General features: G+C 53.1%; 1 protein-coding gene across 5 annotated transcripts in view; it reads right to left on the bottom strand.

Moving 5' to 3' along the window:
• SYNJ2 (synaptojanin 2) overlaps positions 1 to 25,801 on the bottom strand; it is a 95,753-nt gene that overhangs the window by 54,664 nt on the left and 15,288 nt on the right. For all 5 annotated transcript variants that reach the window (XM_033100839.1, XM_033100827.1, XM_033100822.1 and 2 more), the window contains exons 2-4: positions 15,607 to 15,693; positions 5,616 to 5,886; positions 1,495 to 1,720 (exon numbers count right to left, since the gene is read on the bottom strand). In XM_033100839.1, the coding sequence (XP_032956730.1) occupies positions 1,495 to 1,720; positions 5,616 to 5,886; positions 15,607 to 15,693 (584 nt within the window). The remainder of the gene's footprint in view (positions 1 to 1,494; positions 1,721 to 5,615; positions 5,887 to 15,606; positions 15,694 to 25,801) is intronic.

Raw genomic sequence — 25,801 nt, 5'->3', positions numbered from 1 at the left:
TCTGCCCTCTGACATCTTCAGTTAAAACTGAAAGAATGGTGATATGGAGGGCAGTTGATTTTCCAATGACTTACTTGATAAGATACAGTAGACAAGACCAGAATTTTAAAAAACTGGTTGAAATTCAAAAATCCAGAGAGCACCAAACAAGAAGAGCAGACGAAGGACCGTCGGCCTGAGGGCCGGATGGAGAGCGAGGTGGAGGCTGACGCCCGATGAAACCTCTAGAACCTGATTCAGTTACCAGGTTCCGGGGCTCTGGTGATTTGTACAAACAGGCTTTGCTCCACTGGCCCCCAGTTCCCAGCACAGCACCCAGCCCAAAGCAGGTGCTAAATAATAATAAACATTTGTGGGATGAATTGGAGGATGCCGAGGCTAACGACACAGGATAAAACTGGGATGGAAAGTAATAATGAAGGTGGATGATGACAACAAAATGAAGTCATTTTCATCATGCAGATACGAGAAAAAAGCAAGCAGCCTCCATTTGGGGGCCACATTTTCTCTCCGTGTCATTTTTAACCAGATATTTATTGACCTGCCTCATCTATACCCAGGAGAGCAGACAGGGTGAGCAGAAGTCACAGGCCCTGCTGTCCCACCTCCTTCCAGTCAGCACCTGAGCCAGGTGGCCCCTCCGCAGCCTGTGCGTCTGAAAGCCCACGCAGGTACCGCTCGCACACAGAAAGCAGGTGCTCAATCTGTGCTGAGTTGGCCACGGTCCTCTAGGAAACCCCCACCCACCCCGCACAGCTGCACTAGTAAGAAGGGGGTGCAAAGCCACATCGCCACTAAATAAGCACAGGTGTGCGCGGCCTGACACCCACGGCCACACTGCACCTGTGCCTTTCACAGGGCTTGCTCTTCGTATAATTTATCCCACCTGTTAGTCTACACAGTGGCATTATCCTCCAGATGGCAAGTGAGAGAGAGTGAAAAAAGTAAGACAGCATCTCTGGGAATGAGAACAGAGTTTAGAAAACAAATCAGTGAGAACTGAAGCAGATGGTCACAGCACATGGGAGCTGAGCGCAACGGCTGCTCCACACGCAGGCTTCATTCACAACGCCCAGGTGCTAAGACTTGCATCTAGGATGAAGCCTCAGCTGGTTTAGAATGAAAAAGAACCGTTTCTTCTCTCGCCCTCCCCTTATCGATCTACTTACTTTTGCCTAAAAAGATTTTCAAACCTTATGGTTCATCCATCGTGGGCTGCTCTCTTAAAAACTGTCACCCTTCATGATCACAGCAAAAAGTCCTGCTTCCTTTTGGCTGAAAATACCGCAGGTAAGCAGTCTTTTCCCAGCCTGAGACGTGAGTCAGAGAAGACACACCATGCGAACCAGAGGCTACATTTGCAGGTAGAGCTCCAAGGCCTGCAGAGTAAGTGGCCACGCTCAGCAGAAGTTGCCTCAAATAAGCCCCAACACAAACATGTCTGTGTGGGCGGCACCACTCTGAACCCCCGGGGCCAGGACCGGCTGCACTGACCTGCTCCGTCTCCACGAAGTTGGACACGTGCCCATCGTCGTTCACGCCGCGGGTGTGGAAGCGAGCGCCCGCGCGTGCGCAGCTGATGCGGGAGATGAGGCAGGCCTTGGCCTGCTTGTGCGAGGCGTACACTGTGCGGATGGCCACCACCCCGCAGATGACCTTCAGCAGCCAGTCACAGCAGCTCACCTGGTGCTGCCTCAGGGGCAGGTGCAACAGCTGGTTCCTGCAAAACGGACCCCATCGCGACTCAGGTCACCTCACATCCTCCAGGAAACGCGGGCGCCCAAAGCAAGCAGGGAGGAGACACCTGTGGGGCCAGCATTCCCTCTCAGTGTGGGGTGAATGCGCACAGCTCCCGTGAACTCTGCACTCGGGACAGTCCCGGGCTTCTGAGAGACCCCAAGCAGGGCCACTGAGACACATACAGCAGGAAAGGGCAAGGCGTTCTTTCCCACAGCCACTACCAGTGTCAGTACCAGCTGATGGGAGCCAAGCATGCTGTTCAGGGAATTTCAGAGGAGCCTCCATTTAGACTTGTGGTCTCCGTATTTTGACATCAGAAATCTCACCAGTAAACAAATTACCATATGTTTTGTGATTAATAATGATAAATGATAAAAATCATATTAAATATATGCATGCTTTTAAAATTATATACATACCCCAGGAGATGAATTACAAAGCAATCCCAAATAAAGAAAGAGGAGGAGATGAAACTAAAACAACAAAAGTTCCAGTATTTCCATACCTGGCGGATTGTTCTGGGTCTCTGGAGACCCCTGGTGTCCAGCATGGTAATGATGGGATAACAGCCAGCATTTATTGAGTTTCCCAGCACCATTCTAAATGCTTTGGGATGGATTAACTCACTTCTTCCTCGAAACAATGCTATGTGACAGGTATTATCACTCACCCATTTTACAGATAAGGAAACTGAGGCACAGCGAAGTGAAATGTGTACTTGCCCTAGGTCACAGAGCCAGGAAGCGGCAGCGTGGAGCTGGGAGCCTGTCTTCTCCCAGCCCAGCTGGCCTGCACCTCTCTTAATGAAGGCCCTACCTTTACTGCTGCACCTGTGGGCGGCTGCACCATCCTACTGTCTCTCAGTCACTTAGCCTCTCAACTCCCACTCGAGCTCCTCGAGCAGAGCAAGTGGCTGCTCTGAGAAGTGAGGGCTCGGAGGGGGTGCATGGACACTGGGACACCCCGGGCTGCTTCTGGGCTCCACGAAGCACAGCCAGGGGACCTGAGCATGCGATGCTGAGGCCCCTCACTCGCTCGGCTCCCTGGGAGGCAGGAACCACCAAGGGACTCTCTTACAGGGTATTGAGCAAATCTAGATCACAATGCCCTATTTGTTTAAAAAAGGCAGCACTAGTCCTGCCCTTGAGACTTCCTCAAAGACAGAAGCATTTTCTCGTTTCTGGAGAAGTGTGTTGTGAGCCCTGACACCTCAGATGGCTTCTCCAAAAGTCGCAGCCCCCAGCTCGGGGCCTCCCCCACTGTGAGCAGGGCCAGTGCCACCGGAGTGCTGAGACGCCTTCGCAGAGTGGCCGTGTGGGACCCCCTTCTGAGCTCTCAGAGCCACAGTGCTTGTTTGCCGGAAAAAGGATCATCATGAAGACAACTCTACAAAAACGTGTTTCCCTCTTTTGCATCCCTGTCTAAAATTCAGATGCTAAACCAGCTTTAGTAACAAATGTATTAAATCTGCACACGGCACCAAGACAAAGCCTCTAGACCAGGGGTGTCCAAACTGCGGCCCGCGGGACAACTGCGGCCCATAATCCACTTTTAATTGGCCCGCAGCAAATTCCAAAAATATATTTAGTTTACTTAAATAAACCAGGTGAGGCAATACGTACTTCACCTCGAGTGAGTGGCCCGGCTGTTTGTGTATTTTATCGCATATGGCCCTTGGTAACAAACGTTGAAAAAAGTTTGGACACCCCTGCTCTAGACTGTCCTGGAGTCTTCCAGCCACACAGCTGTGGTCACCAGCAAGTCACCAGGAGTCAGAAGAAGGAGGCTTTCACCAAATGGGCAACTCTGAATAAACCCTGCTGGTAGTCATACTTTGCCTGACCCTCTGTGGGAGGAGGGCGCATATTCTCAGAGGAAGAGAGCCAATCTAGAAAGGGAAACAGCTCTGAGTTTCCTCCCAGGCCTTGTTTGCACAGGGAAGTACTTTTCCGTGGGGTCGATAACCAGCCCGGGAAAATGACTTCACCCTGCCGTACACGTTCCCTTATTCACCAGCCACATTCAGCGCTGACCCCGTCTAACTCGAGATGTGGGTCCACACCTAAAATAGGGCACCCCAAATGATGGCTGTAGGCAGTCAAGCCTATGACCACTCAGCCGGGGCCAACTCGATTGGGGTCAGTCTGTGGGTTCCCCGGAGTCCAAACACCTCACCGTGGGGTGCGGACAGCCCAGCAGCCTGGCCCCCTCCAGTGTCTCCTCTCAACTCAAGAGAGTCTGGTGTCCACTTGGGGCTTCCCCTTCCCAGACCCCTCTCAGCCTCCACTTAGGGAATCCCTGCTTTGTCTTCCTGTTTTTCATGCCTCGAATCTCCAGCCACAGAGCTGGCAGGAGGAGGCCTGGGGAGGGCAGTTACATAGGTGCTGGGGCATCCAGAGTCCCCAGGTGTCCCCTCCGGGCTTGCGATGTTTCCAAGGAATGTCAGCAATCGGAGACCTCTTGCCTCTGCTCGCGCATGGCTCTGTGGCCTTGGCACAAAGACCCCTCAGTCCTTAAGCTCCACTATCGTTAGGGGCGCAGGCCCCAGCTGGTCCCCACAAAGTGGAACTAGTGATTCCAGAAGCACCATCCCCTGGACCTGCTACTCAGCGTGTGGTCCCGGAACCGGCAGCAAGGGTGCCACCATCCTCACCGGGCTAGACATGCTGAGTCTTGGGCCGTGTGGATCTGCTGAATCAGATCTGCATCTTAACAAGTTCAGCAGGAGATTCACGTGTGTTTTAAAGCCTGAGCACGTTACTGCCCAAAAAACTCAAAACCAGAGAACCCGAGAGGATCCGGGGTGGGGAGCACTGAGACACATGGACGGATAGGTGAAGCCCCCCTTTCTTCAAACAGAAGTCAGGAGTGTCCTGGGGAACGCGGGATGGGGCGGGAGGAGGTTTCCAAAGCACCAAGGAAAGAACATGTATCTTGAGATGGGGACATTTGACTCCCTCTGGGCCGTTGGGAGGGGGCACAAATAAAGGATGTAAATGAGCCTCGCCAATCCTGCCTGAGGGTTGGGAAACTGGGGGACCCCCAAAGCCCAACACTGGAATTCTATGAACATCCCATTATATGAGGTGTCGTGGAACAGTTTCTACAGCAGGCTTTTCATCACTTTTGCTTCTGACTTGCTGTCACACATCTGGGAAATCTGAGGGGGACGGCACCACTGACAACCCAGGCCTGGGCCCCAGTGGGTGTTCATCACTGCCCCCCTTTCCCAGGATTCATCGGGGTCACTACCTCCAGGACCCAGCAAGGGCAATGAATAATTTACCTATTTATAGGGTCATTCACACGTAGCTGTGTCCATGAAGGAGCACCAGATGACTCTACATGTACAGGGACATCCAGTACCCTCTGTCTGGGGGCTTTGCTACTGTACATCACCTTGGCAGGATGACTCAGTTTCTCCACTGCTGGGGCTCGTTTGGGATCTTGGAGCCTCAGTCTCCTTATCTGTAAAATGGTAATAACAGACCCCACCTCACAGACCCCTATGAGGCTGATGAGAACTTAGAACAGTGCCTGGCACATCTGTCTGCCAGGCGTAACCAGGACTGCGAGAGCAGAAGCACCGAGCACAGGCCCAGGTACTGAGAAGGTGCCTGCTGGAGGCTGGCTCTCAGCTCTTTGCTTCTGCCCCAGATTTTCGTTACTAAACCTACATGCACAGCTTCCCTGGCCCCAGGGGTGGGGAATGTAGGTTAGTCTTCTTCTCACTGTGCAGACAGTGAGGAGGCACGGATCCTGCTCTCCGGGGGGCCCCGGGGATGATACAGAGCGGAGAGGAAGGACACAGGTGCCACACAGAGCTCGCCTCGCGCGTGGCCAGGGGGCAGGAGATGCAGGGACCAGGGCCTCACCAAAAGAAGGCGTTCCCCCACTCGTAGCTGTCATCTCCCTGCTTCTGTGCCCGGACGGTGAGGTCGAAGTGCGAGCCGTCGTTGGGCCACGAGAAGTAGAAGACCCCCGAGTTGAGGATCTTCCTCAGGGCGGCGAGCCGGTCCTCGTCCTTCACCTCTTCCTGGAGAGGGTAAAAGTCGATGGCGGTGATTTTGTAGATTTCCGCCTCTGGAATTCTGCCCACGGAGGTGCAGCCTGTCACCAACACCAGGAAGCTCAGGGACACGCCACCTGGAGGGGTAATCAGACACGAGGACAGGGTCACAGTCGGCCACTGCAGAGGAGCTCGCGGTCACGAGGGGCCTAACAGCCCCGTTTCACGGCAGCTACATGACTTCCCGTTCAGTCCTGCACCTCACGCCCGTAAACCCAGTGTCTCAGGACTGTGCCCTGCCATCTGAGTCCCATCTGGAGCTGTGGTTCTGAGCGTGGCACCCTGACCAGCAGCAGCAGTGCCACCTGGGAGCCTGTTAGCAGTGCGAAGTCTCGGCCCAACCAGACCTCTGGGCGTGGTCTGGCGCTTCTGCTGCCCACCAGAGCCGGAGGGTTGCTGGCCTGGCGCCTTCCCAGGCCTGCACCCTCTCCCCACATCTGCCACCCAGAGCCTCTCAAATCCTCCCTCCCCATGAATTCTCAGCCAGCACCTGGCTCAGGGCCTCCAGCCGACATCAGGCCTCCAGGTTCTGTCACTGGAGTGGCCTTCCCAACCCACCTGATGGCAGAACTCCCTCCTCCACTTAAATCCTTCCGTGGCTCCCACTTCCCCTAGGACTGACCTGGGAACTCCTCCCATCCCGTCCCTCCCCACATACAGAACCCAGAGGCAGCAGCTTTTCTGGGCTGTGCTCTGAAACTCCTCAAATGTATCATACGCCCTTGTACCCCTGGGCCTTCGCCCAGGACGTTGTCTCTGCCTGGGAAGTACCCCCACACACACACACGCTGTCTGCCCAACAAGGCCCTCCATGACCCCTACCGACCCCATTCACCCTCCCACATGCTGGTCAGAACCACCTGCCTGCCCCTTTGCTAGGAGAATTCTTCTCCACTCTCCGGGACCAACTCAGCAACACCTCCTCCAAGGAGCCTTCCCTGCTCTCCTAAGACACGGCTAGTCGCCCCTTCTATGTGACAATAGCATCTGTGTTAGCCCTTGTCACAGGCACAGCCAACACCGCCTTCCCCACCTATATCCCCAGTAGACGGGGGTTCTTTGGGGGCAGCGCTCTGTTTCGATGTTATGTCGCAGCACTGCGCATGGCACACTTGAGGAATTCTTCCTAAAGAAGCCAACGTGAGAGCAGCTCCCGCCTCCCGCCCCGGTTGACCCTGTGCCAGAAGACACCTGTGTGGGGACCCCACACTCTGTCCGTGCCTGTTCTCTGTCTGCATCCCTCACCCCACAGCAGACCCCTGGCACAGAGAGGTGAGTCAGGGAGCAGGGCTCTGCTCCGGGGACAGTGGGGACAGCGCTCCACGCTCCTGTTCCAGGGGAGGGCCCGAGAGATCACGTGGGTGACTGACTGGCCTTTAGGGGCTGGCGTGGTTCTGGTCCACAGGACATTCCTTTCAAATGGCCTCCGATTTACTCCAGATGGCCAGTGGTCATTACCTGGAGCGATGGCACGCCACGTTCTTCGATCTCTTGACATGTGAATAAAGACCCCTAAGATGGCCAAGTCCACCGCTGCCCGCCTCCCGCCTCACACTTAATAGGAAGCAGGGGGCTGCTTAGCGCAAGGTAACATCTGGTTTTTATTAAAGATCCCGTCATTCGATAAATAAGTCACCACTCATACCATGACCACCGGTGTGGGGCAGAGGTGCAACCAGGCAACCACGTTGGCTCGTATCCCACCTCCTCAGTCAGATTACCAAGAAACTATTTTGAAACATAAAAATAAGGCTGTGGATGGTGACAGGTGTCGGGCTGAGTTTCTTAAGTAGGACCGGCATCATTTCTGGAAGATAGGTAGGGTTTATGTGGGGTAGGCGTCCTCAAATTCGAGCCTCACAAATGCCAATATTCCCACAGCCTTTGCTAGAAGCAAACATCCCACCCACCTCATGCCATGCGCTCAGTGTGGGGGAAAGCAGAGTTCAGGAACCGTCTCCTTGGAGCCCAGAGGACAGCCGAGTGGCCGTGTACCCAAAATTAGACTCTGTAGGGAGCGGGTTCAAGGAGAGGCATGGAAAATTTTACTTTACATCTTTCCATCCATGCGAGTCGTGAAGCTGATTTCTAGCACCATTGCCTCACAGCCTCTGCGTGGGGGGACCGAGTCCCTGGCAAGAGTCCCAGGGTGCTGTGAAGACGGTAAGCACTTCCTGTGCAGGGTGGCTGGGGAGGCTCGGGATGGGCGTGCTGCAGGAGGCGTGAAAAGGCTCTTAAAATAAGTGAGAACAAAGGGACAGTGCCACCGCCACTGCGAATCCAGGCTCCTGTGTCCTGGGACAAGGGGCTCAGGAGAGGGTGCCACCATGTGAGCGCTGGAGCGAGGTGCTTTCATGACAGCTGATTCTCAGGGCACTGCTTCCCCTGTACCAGGCACCGGCCCACAAACTTCCTCCCAGCAACCCCTCGGGAGAGGTGCCGCTGCTGTTTACAGAAAGGGAAACAGAGGCACAAAGAGGACACACCTGCCCAAGGTGACACAGTGGGGGAGGTGGGATTCAACCCACGTTCGGGCTATCCCACCTGGGCAAGTACTCAAGCCAGGTCTGCTTCCAGAGCTGCTGCTCTGAACTATATTTCCTTGCAGAAGTATCACCAACCTGCCTGACAGTGCAGCCATTTCACACACGAGGGACTGTCCCCGAGGGAGCTGAATCACCTGCCCAAGCACACAGCTAGTCAGTGCTGAACCCAAGATCCAACGTGGGTCTCACCTTGGCCCTGGGCTCCATCTAGCCCTCAGGCCCAGCGGTCTTCAATCACGTTGGCTTGTTGTCTCTCTAAGAGCGTGGTTGGCCAAGGGACCTCTGGCTCATTTTCCAATTGATACCAAATGTTTTCATAGTTAGTTTAAATGGTTACAATGTATTTTCCAGCATATGCTCAATATTGACAAGTAAAACTAAAATTGTTATAGGCCTCTTTACCAGGATCCGATGGAATCCAGACCGTGACGAGATACTCATCACCATCTTTTATTATTCAAAGCAATATACAACAAGTTCTTCCGTAACAGATGGCAGTTTTCCTTATTCCATTCCACTTTCTCCTCGCCAGTCTCATCCTAACGTGACCTTTTGTGTTTCCTTGTCCTGTATTGTTCACCTTGTTATACTGTGCAGCAATTTGATCCTAAAGCTGAAAGTGTTTAAGAAGAATTTCTTCTGGTTTGAGTTATCACTGCAATGATTTTTAGTACACAATCGGGTCAAACAATGTAAACAAAACATTTTGCTAAATAATCATTTAACATAAAAAGGAAAGATTTGTTGGAAAAGCATCTGTCAATGAGACAGATGGGACTCATAGTTCGTATATCCATGGATAAGTATAATTTATTGATGGAATGAAATTAGATTCTATATCAATTCTCGTTCTGTTTTGCATTTTTATGGATGTGAACACTAAGAAACCTTGTGCACATTAATAAATCAATGGGAACAGAACAGGCTTCATTATAGAAATGTTAGTCAATTCTTCAAGGTACTTCGGCATTACAGGCTAAATGACAATGATCTAACAATGATCTCTCGACAAAATTACCATTCATGCTGCCAGCGGATCCCCTAGTTCTCCTCCCGTTATGTGGAAAGCAAACAATTGGACATCACCTGTGACCTATAAACAAGTTTGTTACTGAGTCATTGAGGTGACTTACTTCCTCCACACGACTGACAGCCACGTTTTGAACTGTCCCTTTGTTTGACCTCCTAGCCGTATTTAAGTCCCCGGGCAATGCCAGATTCTAGATGGGAGAGAGATAAGATGGAAGACAGGTGGTTGTGGACAGGACAGAGGGAATGAGACGCTCGCACCTCCTCACGGGGACACTCTCAGGCAAACAGATGATAGGAAGGAGTCGAGAGCCTGGGAACTTGTTTTCCTTAGAACTGACCACGTCTGCGTCCTGTGCGCAGCTCTGTGAGGCCGCCTCCGCAGGAGGGAGACCCACCGGGCCCTGACAGCCAGCAGGTGGCTTCCTGGAGTTCCAGAACTGAGTTTCCTGCCTGTGCTCAGTCCTGTTTCACACCTCTCGTGTGTGCGCCACATACCACAGGTGTGAAGGAAGAGGTCCTGGCTCGAGGCAGGACACGGGTGCTTGGTACCATCACAGGAAAGAATTCACAGACGCACAGAAGCAGCCCTGTGGGCGGTGGGTTCATTAACGGACAGCGCACTCTGGGGCCGGGAGAGTGCGCAGGCCCGGAGAAGGCAGCTGCCGCGAAGAGCAAAGCAGCTCAGGAATTTATTATGTCTAAAACGAGGGCACAAAATAGTCAAGGCTCAGCGTGGCCTTATAGGCATTCCCGGGCGGGATCCTGGCTGACCACTCCTACCGTCGGTGGAGGCATTTTTGTCCTTATTTGGCTCTGGTCGGAACTGTCATGGCCCCCCCCCCCCCCCCCCCAGGTGGAGCCTTTCCCTGACCGCAAAGCTAATGCGCGTAGGACCCATTGTAACTAGCTAACGTTCACCTTGGGCAGGACGGCGTCTGGATCTGCTCTCGGCCACCGAAATCTAGTTCCGGTAGCTGCACTTTTTCTTAAGGATGATCTCATCTCCTCCTTTCTGTGTCCCCGTACCTCCTTCTTCCCTCCCCCCCCTCTCTCCCTGCAGCCCTATTCTTTCTGCCTATGGTAACGAGCCTGGCACCAGACTGTTAAGGGGCCGCTGCCCCCTGGCCCACGCAGTGTGGCGTTAGCCTGTGGTCCCCACAGAGAAGGTGTCTCTACGGGATAAAAGTGAGGCCATGGGGACTCGCCTCCAATGCTCCCCTCTAATGCTCCACTTGAACACAGGACCTGGGCTTTGTTTTCAGTAAGGCACGATCAGCTTTTTCATAGCCAAGAAGTAAACTGGGTCTGGGGAGGTGCTCAGAAGTCATCAGTGGAGGCTGAGTCCAGGGCTTTGGCAGCAGTAAGCCTCTTGTAGCAGCAACACAAAGATAAGCTCCAACTTGCCTTGGCCTCAGAACACAGGGCCCTGGGCTCTGCACACCTGCAATGGCCTGTGGGGGCTCAGGCAGGTCTCCTGCCCTTTCTGGGGCTCAGAGGGGCATGTGCCAGAGGGTCTCCATGTCCCTTCCTGCTCAGACACTCTGGTTCTAGGGCTCTGGCCAAAGCAAGACCGCACCCCAGGCACAGGTTGCTGGCCAGACTCAAGTGAGGTGTCAGGGAGGGCAGGCAATGGGTCCCAGGCCAAAACACACAGCGGAACCTGAAGGGGACTCTCTCTCTCTCTCTCTCTCTGTCTCTCTTTCTGTCTGTCTCCCTCTCTCTCTCACTCATAAAGTTGTGCACGCGTGCAGACACACAGACACACACACCCTCCAGAGGCTCACAGTCCAGACAACAACGCCTGCAGCCTGAACAGGAAGAGAGGAGAACAGAGTGCTGCTTCCTGAATCTCTAGTAGTTCGGTGGGCACAGAGTTTCAGTTTGGGAAGATGAAAAAAGTTCTGGAGACGGATGGTTGCACAAAAGTGTGAATGTACTTAATGCCACTGAACCATATACTTAAAAATGGTAAAAATGGTAAATTTTACCTCCTGTATATTTTACCACAATTTAAAAAACCGAAAAGCTCACAACCTCAATATCACCTTAGAAATTCTTTCCCTCGGGAGGGTCGCCTTCAGAACTCACCTCCAAGTCCAGGCTGCCCTATTGCCCTGAGCCCTGCAGTGACGGGTCCATGTCTTATCTCACTATGGCCATCTGTCACCTGGCTGGCAAGGGCTGGCACTGTGATCACAGTGAGTCATGGCCGACACAATGCCGTTTATTCAGGGACAATGTTGGGTATGTTCTCACTGCCGGGCCCCCCACTTGCCCTGTGCTGGCCTTTCTCTGGGTTTGCTCAGGCTCCGAGATCTACCCCCCAGCTAGGTCTGTAGCAATCTCAAGCCTGGGCTGCCTACAGACCGTCTTCTCTATCCTTTTGTTCGTATAGGACGCTCTCATACTGGAGTCTGTAAACAAGGGACTTAGGGACTCTGGGCTTTCCCACTGGGGAGCGAGGAGCTTTGGCCAGAGGATCCCTGAGCCCTCCAGCCCCACCTCCACCCCGCACCCTACACTAACAAGCTCAGAAGTCTATTACCACATGGCACCAGCTCAAGTGGCTCGTTCACCTTCCCCTCCTAGAACATGAGAGTGGTGTGGCTGCGCTGTGCTGGCAGCCTACCCCAGCTCAGGAGAGCCCGCTGCCGCAGCTCTGCACTGGCAGCCTGAAATCAGCCAGGGTTGAAGTATTTACACCATGAAAATTGGCAAACAGTGCACATCAGGGCTCTTCCCACCTTCCCTCAGCCCGCAGAGAGCTGGATGTCAAATATTTGCTAGCACAACACTGGGTATATGTATTAAAATAAATTATTCTAAGACCAATGAAGGCCACTCCATATCAAGACTTGCTAGAGAACACTGCATAACCTGAATCTCAAAAGACTGTCCAACTTCCCTCTCCAGAGACTTCCATTCTGAAGTGACGGCCTACAGAAGTCAGCCCCCAGCTGGCCTGAGTGCATGAACCGCCCACGAGGAGTCAATGACACGCAGGCACTCAGCCTGTGCCCTTTACCCTAGTTCTCCCAGAGGGACCCCTCTGCAGGCCAGTCCCCTCCCACTCAGCACCCATGTTCCTTCTCTCATCTAAATATCTTAAGAACTACGTAAGATAGAGATGAGGCAAATTTTCTGGTATTACAAGTGGGTAAAGAGCCTTAGAGAGAGTGATTAAATGGATGCAGAAGGTCAGTCTGCTGTGCAGCTGGAACTAGAATCGAGGAGGGTTGTCTGGTGGAAAGTACATAGGGCTGTCACGTACAGCTTCACAGGTCGTGCACTGCACAAGTCCAGGAGACACAATTTATTAATAGACCTCAATTTATTCAACCCCTGAGGCAATGAAACAGGGAGGCCTTGAAAGCTTAGGTTAAAAGTGAGTTAAATCCCCATCATCATTGGGATAAATTCTTTTTACTGCTATACTCTCACTTTCTCTGCTTTATATTGTGTGCTCACTGGGAAACCCAACTCCCCTGCTAACTGTGGGGGCTCCACCCCCTTCCTGTTGGCACTCCAAGGGGAAAGGGGATTTTGAGCTCTCCTTGAAAACCTAGGAACCTAACATAAAGCTTTGATGCAACTTTTGTCCATGTTTCTGAATTTCTAAATAAAAGGCTATTTTCACTTAGGTAGATTGAAACGGAACAGCGTGCCCACGTTGAGAGCCTGAGGGGAAGTCTCTTTCTCGGTACAGAGATCCTCAGCCTAAAAAAAGTCAAAAGGGAGGCCCCCACCCCCCACTAAGGAGGGTCATCTTGGTGACAACTGGAAGTTGAAACTACACGGCCGTGCTGCCCAGCACCCACAACTGTTCAGAAAAACACCCCCCACACTCCTCATCGTAACCAAAGGGGATCTGAAAAACTTGATTATAAGGCCCCATCCTTCTATCCTTCAGATACTCCAACGGACTTTGAGAAATGTGTTGAAAAGGCCACGCAATCCTGACATTCCGAAAGTCAGTGATCCTGACCACACTCAGAGGGCCTTCGCAGCCCTGGCAGGGCTGGCAGGCAGGCTGGGGGTATTTAGAGGACATCAGAATTGGGGGCAGGTGACCGGGCAGCCCTCTAGGCCAGGGCACAGCCCTCCCCCTCCCGGCTAGGCCTGTATGGCCACCAGAGGCTGTGTTTACTCCCTCCTCAGGGGAGGGGCAGGCGGGTGGGCGCTGGCTGCAGGAAGGGAGGAGGGCCCCGCCCGGGCAGCTGCAGGAGCCGGTCACCTCTCTCCACACTCCCTGCCCAGGGATGATCCTGCTGAGGCCCACCCTGGCCCCCGACACCCCTCCACCGCCCCCCCACCCCCCGCAGGCACCCTGGCTCCCTGACAATGTTTCTCTGAGGGCTGCCACTTTTCCTGGTTAGGACCAATTGCCTGTAGCTGACCTCAGATCAGAGGAAAAAATGCTTTCCCCTGGGGTGGAGGAAGGGACTGCCCTTCCTGTCCTTGGCATCTCAGCCTTTCTGCCCCTTTCTGCACAGAGTAGCCTGGGAGTTGAAAGCAGTCCCTGGTGCGCCAGAAGGCACAAGTTTAAAACCCGGGGGCCACTTGGCAGCTGCCAGCCCTTGGGCAAGTTACGGTACTGCACTGAATCCAGGAGACCCTCCGATACAAAATAGATCATTAATTTATGTACACGAAAAACGTTGCCCATTATATTAGGCTGGTGCAAAAGTAATTGCGGTTTTTGCAATTATTTTTAACTTTTTAAACCGCTATTACTTTTGCACCAACCTAATAACTGTAAGCTATCAACAACTGTAACACATCCGGAGTGCCCAGAGGTTACAACTTAAAAAAATGTGCCACAGAATAGATGAAACACAGCACGATGTAACATTAGCTGTCATCTTTACCATCATCACTACTGAGGCAAGAAGGGCCAACAGGAATTTTTCATAACCAGAAAAGATCACTGCGGGGGAAAATCCTGCAGAAAACCCTTGGCAGGCAGCACATTTTCACGGAAAAAGCAAGTGTTTGGAGGCAGCTAGATCCAGATTTCAATTCTAGCTGAGCTTCTTACTTTAGGCAAGTTACTTGAACCCTCTGAGTCTGTTTCCTTCACGGGTAAAAGCAAAGGAAGATATATTGTTGCATTGGTTTATTTGCAGGATTAGGGAAATGAATATATGTAGCCTTTGGCACAAAGCAGACATTTAATAAATGCATCTGGTCATGTGGGTAGTGAGTGTTTTTCCTCAACACTGTTTAGAAATGATTAATGTCATCATCATAGTTCAGGAAAAATCATCCGAGGAAAGACCCAGAAAAGTAATGGCAAACACCCGTGCTACTCTGTCGGCTGTAAACGTCCTCCATCCATGAGAACAGCTGCAGAGGGAGAGGTGGAGATGGAGATTGGGAAAGCCATCACGCCTGAATTTGGTCAACTCACAGCCTTTCCCATCTGCCCCAGGGGACAGAGAATCAGGAGTGTTACTAGGCTCTGGTCTTGGCCCCATAATGCATTGCTGACACCGGGTGGAACCAACATATATTAGGTGGCTGAGACAGATGGAAGGACACGGGGGCTGCAGACCGAGCGGGGCACCAGGGCTCCCATGAGGTCCAAGAGTGCAGAGGTGACTCGCTGGCCCCACAGGGAGGCTGCGACTCCCAATGGCAGCCGGGCTGGGCTGACCACTCAGCCCCTCGAGTCTCATACTGAGCAAGGATGCCCACTGGTTCCCACAGCTCGCTGCCTTACAAGTCAGACTACATGGTCCATTTTGTGAACACACTTTCCTCCCTCTCCCACCCCCCACCTCTCCTGCTCAGGTCCTGGTGGCTTTCCTTTCCTTGCCAACAACGTCCAATCCCCACTGCTCAACCTCAAGATACTCCCAGCCGGTCCAGGGGGTTTGGGACCTCTGCATCCACCCATTCTACAGTACAAATCCCTTGTAAATGAAAAACAACCCCCTGGACAGATCCCCCCCAGATTGACTTTGGAAAAACTCTGGTCCTGGTTGGCAAATAATGAAGGTGAGCTTACTTTGCACCCAGGGCTGGGGGTAGCACACACAGGTGAGAACCAGGCTGCACTCACCTTGACCTCTCGGCATGGAGGCGCAAGCTCAGCAAAATAAACATTTTCAAACATCAGAAGTTAAAATAAAACCTCTAAATCTGGCAGTCTTTCCAAACTAACATGAAAGGCTCTGCCCAGCTGACAGCTTCCGTTCTGTGGGAAGGGATACTCACCAGATTTTAACCTGAGCTCTCCCAAGCATCCATAAGCGTCAGTGAGCTTTCCATACTGGCCTCTAATGACCTCCTTCTCTTCCGGAGCTGGGGAAGAAACACATCACACACAACATCAGCCTGAGTCCCCCGTTGGAGTTCTCTCTCCGCAGCCTTCCAATCCGCTCCCCACCCACTTGAGAAAAAAAACGCAGAGACAATAGCTCAGCCCCCAGTAACATGTGTGGAGGTTTTACCATCAGCAAATCACCGAGCAGCAGAGATTCAGACCTCCCCACGAAAAGCTTGCTCTCTGAAAGCGCCAACCGTTTCCTGGGGGCTGGAGAGGGTGTGGGAAGGCCCTGGCTGGCCCAAGGCACTGGGGAGCAGGTATCTTGGGCCTGGCCTTCTCATTCTGCACCACCATCCACGTGCCCAGAAACCGGAATGAGTCATCGTTACCCCGTGGAGGACCTTCCTTTCTATGTATTGTCCACCGGAGGCTTTGCAATGCGAGCACCCACCTGCTCCCAGGGACCTGCTAACACAGGGAGGCTGAACAGAAGGCTGGGTGCCCCAGGTCTGTGAACAGTGAACCCCAAGGCAAACTGAATGAGTAGAGCGCCCCCCACCCCCCGCCCAGGACTTCAGCACGTACCCTCAACACCCAGGGCAAGACATAGCCTGGGGTGAAAGCAAAACGGACAGAGAGAAGGACCCTTAGGAACAGGGAGCCCCCATCTTTACAACGATGCCATGGATACTGCTGGCCATTATGGGGACAGGCCTTTGGCCCCTTCTCAGAAGAATGTTTCCAAATGCACAGAATAAAATATAACCATGGGAGAATCCTCAAGTAAGGACCTAGCAAGTGCCATGAGGGAGACCTAGCAGGAAGGCACTCCTCAGCCTCAACTAAATTCATTTAACACAAGGGCTGTTGATCTGGGCTGACAGCAGAAGGCTGACACTGTAGGGTAACTTTCACAGGAACTGGGGCTAGGACGTGGACGTCTTCGGGGCCCACAGTTGGGTACAACGCCCTTCTGTGACCCCACGAGTCTCCTGGTCCCACAATGCTGAGCGGTCAGGGGGACGAGGCATTCTGTGCAGTCCTTGCATCTGCTCCTAGCTGGGATGCACAACACCCTGTGCAGAGGCGGCAGGCCCACTGATCAGGGATGGGCCCTGGGTCAGGTGCCTGCAGAGTCCTCCTGGAAACGGGCCTGCTCCCTGCGAGGACAGGTAATCCTGTGAAAGGCCAGGCTCACCGATGGAAGTCAGTGACCCTCCTGCAGGCATGGGTGTGGCCCAAGGTGGAGTCTCCTTGGTCCACAGGGGCTGTGGCGGACAGAGCTGGGAGCGGTAAACAGACAGCTCCTGGCCTTAGCTCAGGGCACACATGGATCGATGCAAGAGAACAATTCTAACACAAATATCTATCTATGTATATATTTCAACCCTTGGAGGTTTACAAAGCCTTCCAAAAGAACCCTGAAGCCTTAGTGTCATCTGGTCTCAGCTTGTTAACTGTAAAACAAGGAGGTCTTTGTACATTCATTCACGTCTGTGAATAATCCTGCCCAAATAGAACAGGAGGAAACTTCTCCTCCTGATGTGGTCAAAGCCACACTTCAGAGGTGGGAACGTGACCACAAGGAGAAGCTGTGGAAACAAACGGACCCCTTGTCCTGCTGGGTCACAGATGACAAGAGTTCACATCACGTCACTGGGAAAATGAAACACACACACACACACACACACACACACACACACACGACTTCTGATCTTCATATTTTAAAAACAAACCAGCACCACACCACAGGGCCACCCTGTCCCATTCGAATCCTGTAACTTATCAACTCCCTAATGTAAACATCTTTCTGCCTGATTATATGTGACAACTCACAGCGAGGCACGATTCTTAGTGGTTCTGATCATCTGGTGAGCTTTTCTACCACAAACAGATGACCTGGAAATAAGCCAGGGGGCGTACAACCACAGGCGGTATCATCTTACAGTTCTGGAGGCTACGCGTCTGACGGCAAGGGGTGGGCAGGGTCCGGCTCTCGGCCTTCCCTGCCCCGTCCCAGCTCGTGCTGGCGACCCTTGGCTTAGAGTTGTGTCACGCCAATGTCTGCCTCCATCATCACATGGCTGCCTTCTCCCTGTGTCTGTGTCTCTCTCCTCTTATAAGGACACCTGTCATATTGGATTGGGGCCCACCCTATTCCAGCCTGAACTCACCTCAACTAATGACACTGCAATTAAGTCTATTTCCAAATAAGGTCATATTCCGAGGTCCTGGGAGTTGGGACTTCAACGTATGACTCTGGAGAACACATCTGAACCATAACACTTGTGAATCCCTCCACCTGGGGAGCCAGTCCTTCTAAAGCCCAGCCTCCCCTGCAAACCCTCTCTCCAGTAAGCTTATTTCTTTTCTCCATGTGCTTCCCTGACCCACCACGGCACAGGGCTCCCTCACTCCCCCTGGTCCCACCCCACCCCCATACTCCCAGAGGCCTGGCCAAAGTCACTGGACACCCCCAATAACTTGCTTGCCCTGAAGAACTGTATTCCCCCAGTAGGTTCGAAGGAAGAAGAAATCCATTTTGCTCTTCAAAAGAGAGCTCACAAATCAAATCACTACGCGCATCAGGCACGTAAGGAATGAATGAAGCTGCTGGAAGGGGCCGTGGGTGACCAGAGGACATGCACCCCTTCTAACGGGGCAGCAGTCAGTTCCAGCGGGGCATCCGGCCTCGTGCCAGCAGCTCTCCAGTTTTTCAAGAGAAATAGGACCGTCCTGATTTTTAACTGTTGACAACCAATCCAAATTTATTTTAAGCAGTGTGTGGGCAGAACACACACCTCTGCAGACTGGATTTGGCCTGCCCACTTGCAACTTCTGTGCTTTCTACTTAATCTCTCGAAAATAAAACACTCCTGTCTTCCACACGTTAGTTGCATTTCCTGTAGGTTTTTCCCTGGGAGGATGTTTTTGCTTCCCCTCCCATTGGCCATGACCAACCAGCCTGTTTAAGGAACGTCCTCTCCGCTACTTGCCCACCCTCTTCCTCGCCCACCTCTTGCTCTGGCATGCAGCCATTCAGTCTGTGAATGTGCACCTGAGAGTCGGCCGAGGCAGGCACCGCACCAGGGCTGAGAAGAGCCGCGTGTCATGGGTAGATGAGTGATGACAATGGAGGCTACCCCGGCAGTGGGGGCAGCTGGAGGCAGTGGCGCTGCCAAGACACATCCACAACGGCAGTGAACTGGCAGGGCCTATTCGGTGCCAGGGATGGTGCAAGTTTCCCGCCAGAGCGGACAGACAAGACCAGCAAACACAGTATAGACACTGATATGAGCTAAGGAGAAAAGGTGAGCAAAGAAGGGGGGTATGAAGCGTGTGTGTGTGTGTGTGTGTGTGTGTGTGTGTGTGTGGTGTGAAATTGTACATAGTGTTGCACGGTGACTTTCGAATGCAGACCTGAAGGAAGTGAGAGAGATGGCTAAGTGAAGGATTGGGAGCATTGTAGGCCCCAAAGAGCATGTGCAAAGGTCCTGAGGCACAAGCATTCCTGGCATATTCAAGGACCAGAGAGAAGATCAGCGTGTCTGGCAGAGGAATTGGAGTGGGGGACACATTAAAAGGACTTTCTATTTCATAAAAAGACTTGGGATTGCACTCCGAGTGAGAGGGAGTCCTTTCAGGGTTTTGAGGGTCATTCTGGCTGCTCTCTTGAGAACAGAGGCGAAAGGGGAAGGAGACCAGTTAGGAGGTACTACAATGATCCAGGCAAGAAATGATGCTAGCTGGACCATGTTGGTAGCAGTGGAGGTTCTGAGAAACAGTCAAATTCTGGACACACACACACACACACACACACACACACACACACAGTTTTTATTATGGAAATTTCCTAAGAAAAGTAGAATAAGTATAATAAACCCTATGTTCCCACATTACCACGTACGTACCAACTGCTCCAACTGCTATCAGTTCATGCCCCGCCGTGTTTCATCCATCCCCCACCTGTCTCCTACCACCTGAGATCAGTGGGTCTCAGAGTATAGCTCTCAGACAATAAGCATCAACCAGAGATAGAAATACAAACTCTCAGGCCCCCCCACCCCGGCCCTACTGAATCAGAAACTCTGGGCTTCACACCCAGAAATCCGTGTTTTAATGAGTCCTCTTGGTGAGAATCAGTACCCTAGACTATTCTGAGTAAATCCCAGACTTCATATCATTTCATCTATAAATACTTCAGCAAGAATCTCTAAAAGATGAGGGTTCTTTGGAAAAAATATAGCTACAATACCATTATCACATCTAAAAAAACCTCAACTCTAAAAAACTTAACCATAATTCCTTAACATCAAAAACTGCATGTGTTTTGAAAGCAGAACCAGAAGGATTTGTGGACAGATTGGATGTGGGATTCAAGTCAAGACAGACAGGGTTCAAGGGTGATGCAAAGTGTGTATCCTGAACAACTGCACAGATGGCGTGGCCGGGACCCCTGATGGTGAAGGCTGACGGGACAGGTCTGGGTGGAGCCTTAGGAGCTCAAGCCGGACAAGCCAGCCCTGTGCCTGCGGGCGCCCAGGTGGGAAGTCAAGGCGTCAAAGTGGGGCGTCCCCAGCAAACAGAAGGTATTCCAAATCACGAGGTTGGGGGAGATCACCTGGGGAGGAAGGGTAGGAGACAGGGTGTTTAAAGATCAGGGAGACTGCAGAAAAATGGCCAGAAAGATATCGGGAGGACCAGACATGTGTGGTGTCCTAGAAGCTGGAGGACAGAGTGTTTCAAGGAGGCAAGAGGGATCAGCGAAGTCAGATGCCACTCTATGTCGGTGACAAAATGAGCACTCGTCATTCAGTTAGGCACTGGGGCCACGGAAGAGCAGGTTCAGTCAAGTTGAGGGGCAAACCCGTAATGAGGAAAGAGAGAGAGAATGGAGACAGTGAGTAGAGACAATTCTTTGAGGACCTTGTGAGAGTGTGTGTGTGTGTGTGTGTGTGTGTGTGTGTGTGTGTGTGTTTGCATGAGGAGACTGTGGAGAGGAAAATGGGGCCAAAAGATTTCTCTAGGGTGGGGGAGGGGTTAGCACCCCTTTGTGCTGTGGCAGAAATGTTCCTAGAGAGGTGAGTACGGGCACGGTAGGAGAGGGAGGGCAGCCATGGGGCCACGGCCTCGCTGGATCAGCGGCACCTGACACAGGAGCGGGGCCGTCCTCAAACACAGACGGCCCGTCCATGGCTGACGGGGGGGCAGGGGCAACATGCACAACAGGAGGGGGGGCCGGTTACAGGGGTGCAGGTAGCGTGTGGCAATTCTCTCCTGATTGTGTCCATCTTCTCAGCACCATGAGAAGCAACCCGTCAGCTCAGATGGAGGAGGAAGAGGAAAAGCTGGCAGAATGAGACAAGGGAAGGTGTCTGGGATGGTGGGAGAGTGAACAGAATACAGAAGGCACTGAAGGGCCAGCCACCCCCGACTTAAGGATCAGGAAGTGACACTGAGACTTGTCAGCATGGTAGTGGTCCTCTCCAGAAACTGCCAGTTGCACAGAGGCAGGTACAGGGGAGGACAAAGGGTCTAACCAGTGGATTCACCAAGTGAGTAGGACCAAGCAAGGGAGGGAGAGTGCAAGGCAGGGGGAGCGAGCTGATGAAGAGGGAGGCAAGGTGGGGGGAGGGCTGGGAAAAGATGGCAGGTTCAAGGGATCACGGTCCCAGGAGGGTCAAAGATGGTTGGAATTGGGGAATGGAAGGATGAGCAGAGAAGACAAAGGTGGAAGATGAAGAGCGGGCTGTGTGACGCAGACGGTGGAGGGACCAGGGTTCGGCCATGGAGGGAGTGTCCAAGCCAGCGTGAAGGACACAGTCCTTGGAGGAGGGGAGGTCAGGGACCTGAAGGCCAAGGCCGTCGGAAGGATCGTTACTGCGACTGAAGGTACCAAGAGTGAGGGCAGGACTCAACACAGAGAGGCCGACAGAGGAAGAAGGTAACATCGCCCAGGAGCCAGGCAAGTTCAAGGAAGGGTAGTGGGGGACGAGGTCCCTTGGTGTGTGTTGGCCAAGGACTAACGGAGCCTGCTAGAGAATTAACCTTGGGTTCACTTTCTAGCCCTGTTTCCCTGGTAACCTGATAAAAGTTGTCTATGTTACTAGACAACATGCTTGTGATAAAAACAGACCCAACTGGTAGAAGATCTGGACTGAGAGGAACCACAGTCGAACGATCACAGCGCTGGGGACGTGTGGAGACTGTCCTTTGAGAGCCCTGGAAGCTCAGTGCCCTGACACTTGCCAGCGAGGCAGCCCCAGCATCCACGCCAGGTGAGGGAGCCACGGCTGGGGCTCTCCTGACGGCTGTGTGGACCCCCAGGGCTGCTGTGCTGTGAGGACATGTCTAGAGGACATGGCCTGTGGCTCCTGTCCTGGACCTGAGAGGGGTGTTGGCAGTTTGGACGTTTAGACAAGCCTAGGAAGACCTCCTGGTGGGTGCTGTGCATGAGATTCAAAGTTGAGTGCTTTTCCAGAGGAGGGAAGGAGAGCATCTGCAGGGGACAGAGAGGAGCTTCGGGGTCACACATCCCACCTGCAGTCCTGTCGGCCAGGTGGAATGGAAGAGAACCAGTCCCCACTTGAGAGGCCTGCGGGGAAAACAGTGGCTTGTCCCCACACAGAGCAAACTTGGCCATGGATTCTGGTTCCCAGCTCAGAGCTCTGTCGTCAGACTTCCTCAGGCTGGGGCTGGTCTCAGAGGGAGTGGCAGTCTGCTTCTTAAAACCCAGGCCAAGCAGGCCGTGCTCCTGAGCGGCAAACAGCCGGTCCAGATCAATACTCAATACTCAGACCAACCACATATGCTTCATTCTCTCATATTTTCCACAATAACACGCCATAAGGAAATTCCAGCAAAGCCCAGCCCACAGGTCAGAAAAGCAAGTAGGTCAAGTTAACAACGCAGGCAGCCCAAGACTGAGGTCCCATTTGTGGCTGCATTCCTGTGTGTGATGTTAAACCAGCCTCTTGTATTTCAGGGTCTCAAGAGGCTAGAATCATCCAGATCAAGGTCACTGCCTCTGCGTGTGCTCATTCTGAGCTCAGCTCAGACTGGCTTGTAGCTGTTCCTTCCAGAGTTATCAGTTTGGAGCAAAAGCAGCTCTTCAGAAAGACAATGGTTTTCCGAGGGCGGACAGAGGCGGTAAGAGGGTTGCTAAGCACAGTGGAAATCAAAACATCAGACTGAAACAGAAGCCGCGGAGCCACGACAGAGGCCAAGCAGGCAGACACGTCAGCCCGCTGAGAGACTTTCCTCCTCACCGCCACCTTCCCTCACCAAGACACCCAGACCACATAGAAGAGCCAGTGGTGAGGGGGCGCCTCAAAAACTCATTCCCGAGCAAATGCATTGCCTCCCACCATTGCCTCCCACCAGGCTGTGCTGCTGTGCACAACCCAGCCCGAGGAAAGATGAAAATCCATCCTCTCCTGCGGCCACAGCTGGAAAAACATCTGCGGGCCGGGGTGGGCCCCTCCACGCCCCTCCCGAGGTCAGCCGGGGCTGAGGTTACCAGGCCACAGGAGACGGCCCACTCCTTGGACAAGAGGGTTTGCGTGCAGAGCTGGACACAGAGCCTTTAGAGTTGAGTCTTCTTTTTTTTCCTTAAAAAGAGGGAATCCAGGCCTTAAAAAAATACTGAGACAGTGTTGAATGTGCTTCTGACAGAGCCAGGGACAGGGAACCAAGCCCTGACCGGTTTTCCTCACCTCTTAGGACGGCACAGCATGGGGAGGGCTAGGGTGGCCCTCCCACCCAACAGGGAGTGAGAATGAAGCATAAAAATACCCATTCTCTCCAAATGTGCATATGTTCTCTTTAAACCTGGGGGACACAGGTGTTTCTGGGCGGTGCTCATGGCCGGACCACAGACCTCACTTCTGGGCCTTCCGTCTCTGCTCCTCCCCCCAGGGGACTCCTGCTGGAGCAATGCCCGGTGTGTCACTTCCTCGTACAACAGGTTTTCTTCCTGTGACTAACAAATTAGGTCCACAGCCTGGGCCTGGTGCTGGAGCTTCTGCTCCAGCTACTTTTCCAGTTTCTTCACTAACTAACCAACCAAGCCAGTTCCTTGGTCCTTCCCCCCGGTCTTCCTTACTCAGGTTGTCCTCCACGTGAAAAAGCCCTGCCCAGTCCTGCTAGGACCTCATCTCAGGGCCTCCTCCTTTGCAAAGAAGCCCTATTTCCATACATGCGCATGTGCACGCGTACACACACACACACACACACACACACACACACACACACCCCCCTTCAGAAGCCGCACAGTGTGATTCATACATGTCTTTTTATGCTACACGAGATAGGATCCCTCCCGCAGGAAGGGAGCGGGAGGCAACTCCATCACTCGACAAGGATTCCAGGCGCCTCCTGTGTGCTGCTGGGGTTGTTCTGGGCCCTGGAGAGACAGCAGCGAGGCGGGAACACCACCAGAAGACGCATGACTTCAGGGAGGTGGTGAGGCTGAGGAACGCAAGTCAGGCCTGAGAGGGGAGTGGCAAGGCAGAAGGCTCTGGGGACACAGCTGAAAAGCTTCCTGGGAGCGGCGAGGACCAAAGTCTGGCTGGAACTGCATCAAGGCAGAACAGGCAGAAGGGAGAGTGGCGATCGTGTGCGTGAACGACCCCTTCTTATGGGGGACACAGGGAAAGAAAGTGGGGATTGGGGTTGAGACAGGGTTTCTTAACATGAGATACAATAGTCTGTTAGTGTAATGGTGGGATGACCTAGCAAGGAAGTAAAGGGGGAAACTGTGCAGGCAACGTCTTCCGAGGGGAGAGGGAACAGGAGCCGGTAGAAAGGTGGAATGGCAGGAGCCCTATAACGGAGGGAAGGGGGGGGAGCCCCCCCCCCGGGGGAGCCCCCCCCCCCCCCCCCGGCATGGGGCAAGCAGATGAGGTGATGGGGCTGGTGACAGTTGTCTTCATTTGCTTTTATTTTCTCAGTGACATAGGAAGCAAAATGATTAGCTGACAGGGACAAGGCGCTAAAGGCTTGAGAAGATGTACAAGAGTCGTCTTGGAAACCCTTTGAGGTCACAGCAGACAAGCCAATAGCCTGTGTTTTCCTGCAGCCACTCAGAGACATGCGTGTAGGCGCAAGGAGGAGGGGGTGTGGGCTTCTTCAGAGTTGGGGAGTTCGCCTGGCAGGTGTCACGGAGAGAGCGCCGTTTAAAGCGTGGCGACCGTGCCGAGAGCAGCCATCACTGTGGATTGGAACCTAAGCAAGACGAGCACGGGGAGAGCACGAGGGAGTGAAGCTGGTTCAGCAGTCCGCAGACTAGAGGTCCTGGTAGGCTGCAGAACCCCTGCAGGGCTTCTGGGGGACTCAGGAGGGCAGAGGCAAGCAGAGAAGGTGGCTTGAAGCTGAACTCCAGGTGTGACACTGGCACACAAGTCCAGGAAAGGTGAGGGAAGTGCAACTTGGAGCCGACACGTGGGTGACGCTTTATTACTCACACCCCACACCTAAGAAATACTTGGGGGCACATATTGTGACCAGTTTGGCCTGTTTATCCACACAGGTCTATTAATTCAACAAGCCTGTTTACTCACAGGGGCCCCACCCAACATGGGGGAGCTGGTATTCACACGATTTTTATAAAAGGGCAGAAACAACCTTCTCAGGTGACCCTATTACCAGCGTTTCATTAATTTGGAAACTGCCTCCTCCCATTGCCCACCCAGCCAGAGGCTTCCCAGGAATAGGTCCAGCCTTGGACACAGAAGAGCGTGGGGGCTGGTCAGAACCTGGGCTGCGGGTCTCAGTCATGTCATAGCAGGGAGTCCCCCCCTGCATCCCCAGGGACACGTCCACCCTGAGGTGTCAACGTGTCAGCCACGCTTGGGAAACACTGGGCTGAGCACGCAAGCATCCTGCATTTGCTGCAGGCCCCCCAGTCTTTCTCGGGCTACTTGGAGCTGCTCCACGGGGGACCGTGTCCAGTCTCCCGGACGTCTGCCCGTGAAATCCTTTGGCTGCAGGAGCCTCTTTCTGGGGAAGAGTTCTTTCTTGCCTTTACAGAATGAACACATTGCTGCCTCTGATGCCTGTCCCACGCTCCGCCTAGGGGGCCTATTTTGTCCCTCCAACCCAGGCCTTTTCATATGCAATGCCATGCCTACCGCCTGCCCAAAC

This window comes from Rhinolophus ferrumequinum, chromosome 3 (genome assembly GCF_004115265.2).
Source record: "Rhinolophus ferrumequinum isolate MPI-CBG mRhiFer1 chromosome 3, mRhiFer1_v1.p, whole genome shotgun sequence".
Taxonomy (NCBI): Eukaryota; Metazoa; Chordata; class Mammalia; order Chiroptera; family Rhinolophidae; genus Rhinolophus; species Rhinolophus ferrumequinum.
Note: the sequence above shows the minus strand (reverse complement) of the source record. Positions and strands in the feature narration are given on the sequence as shown.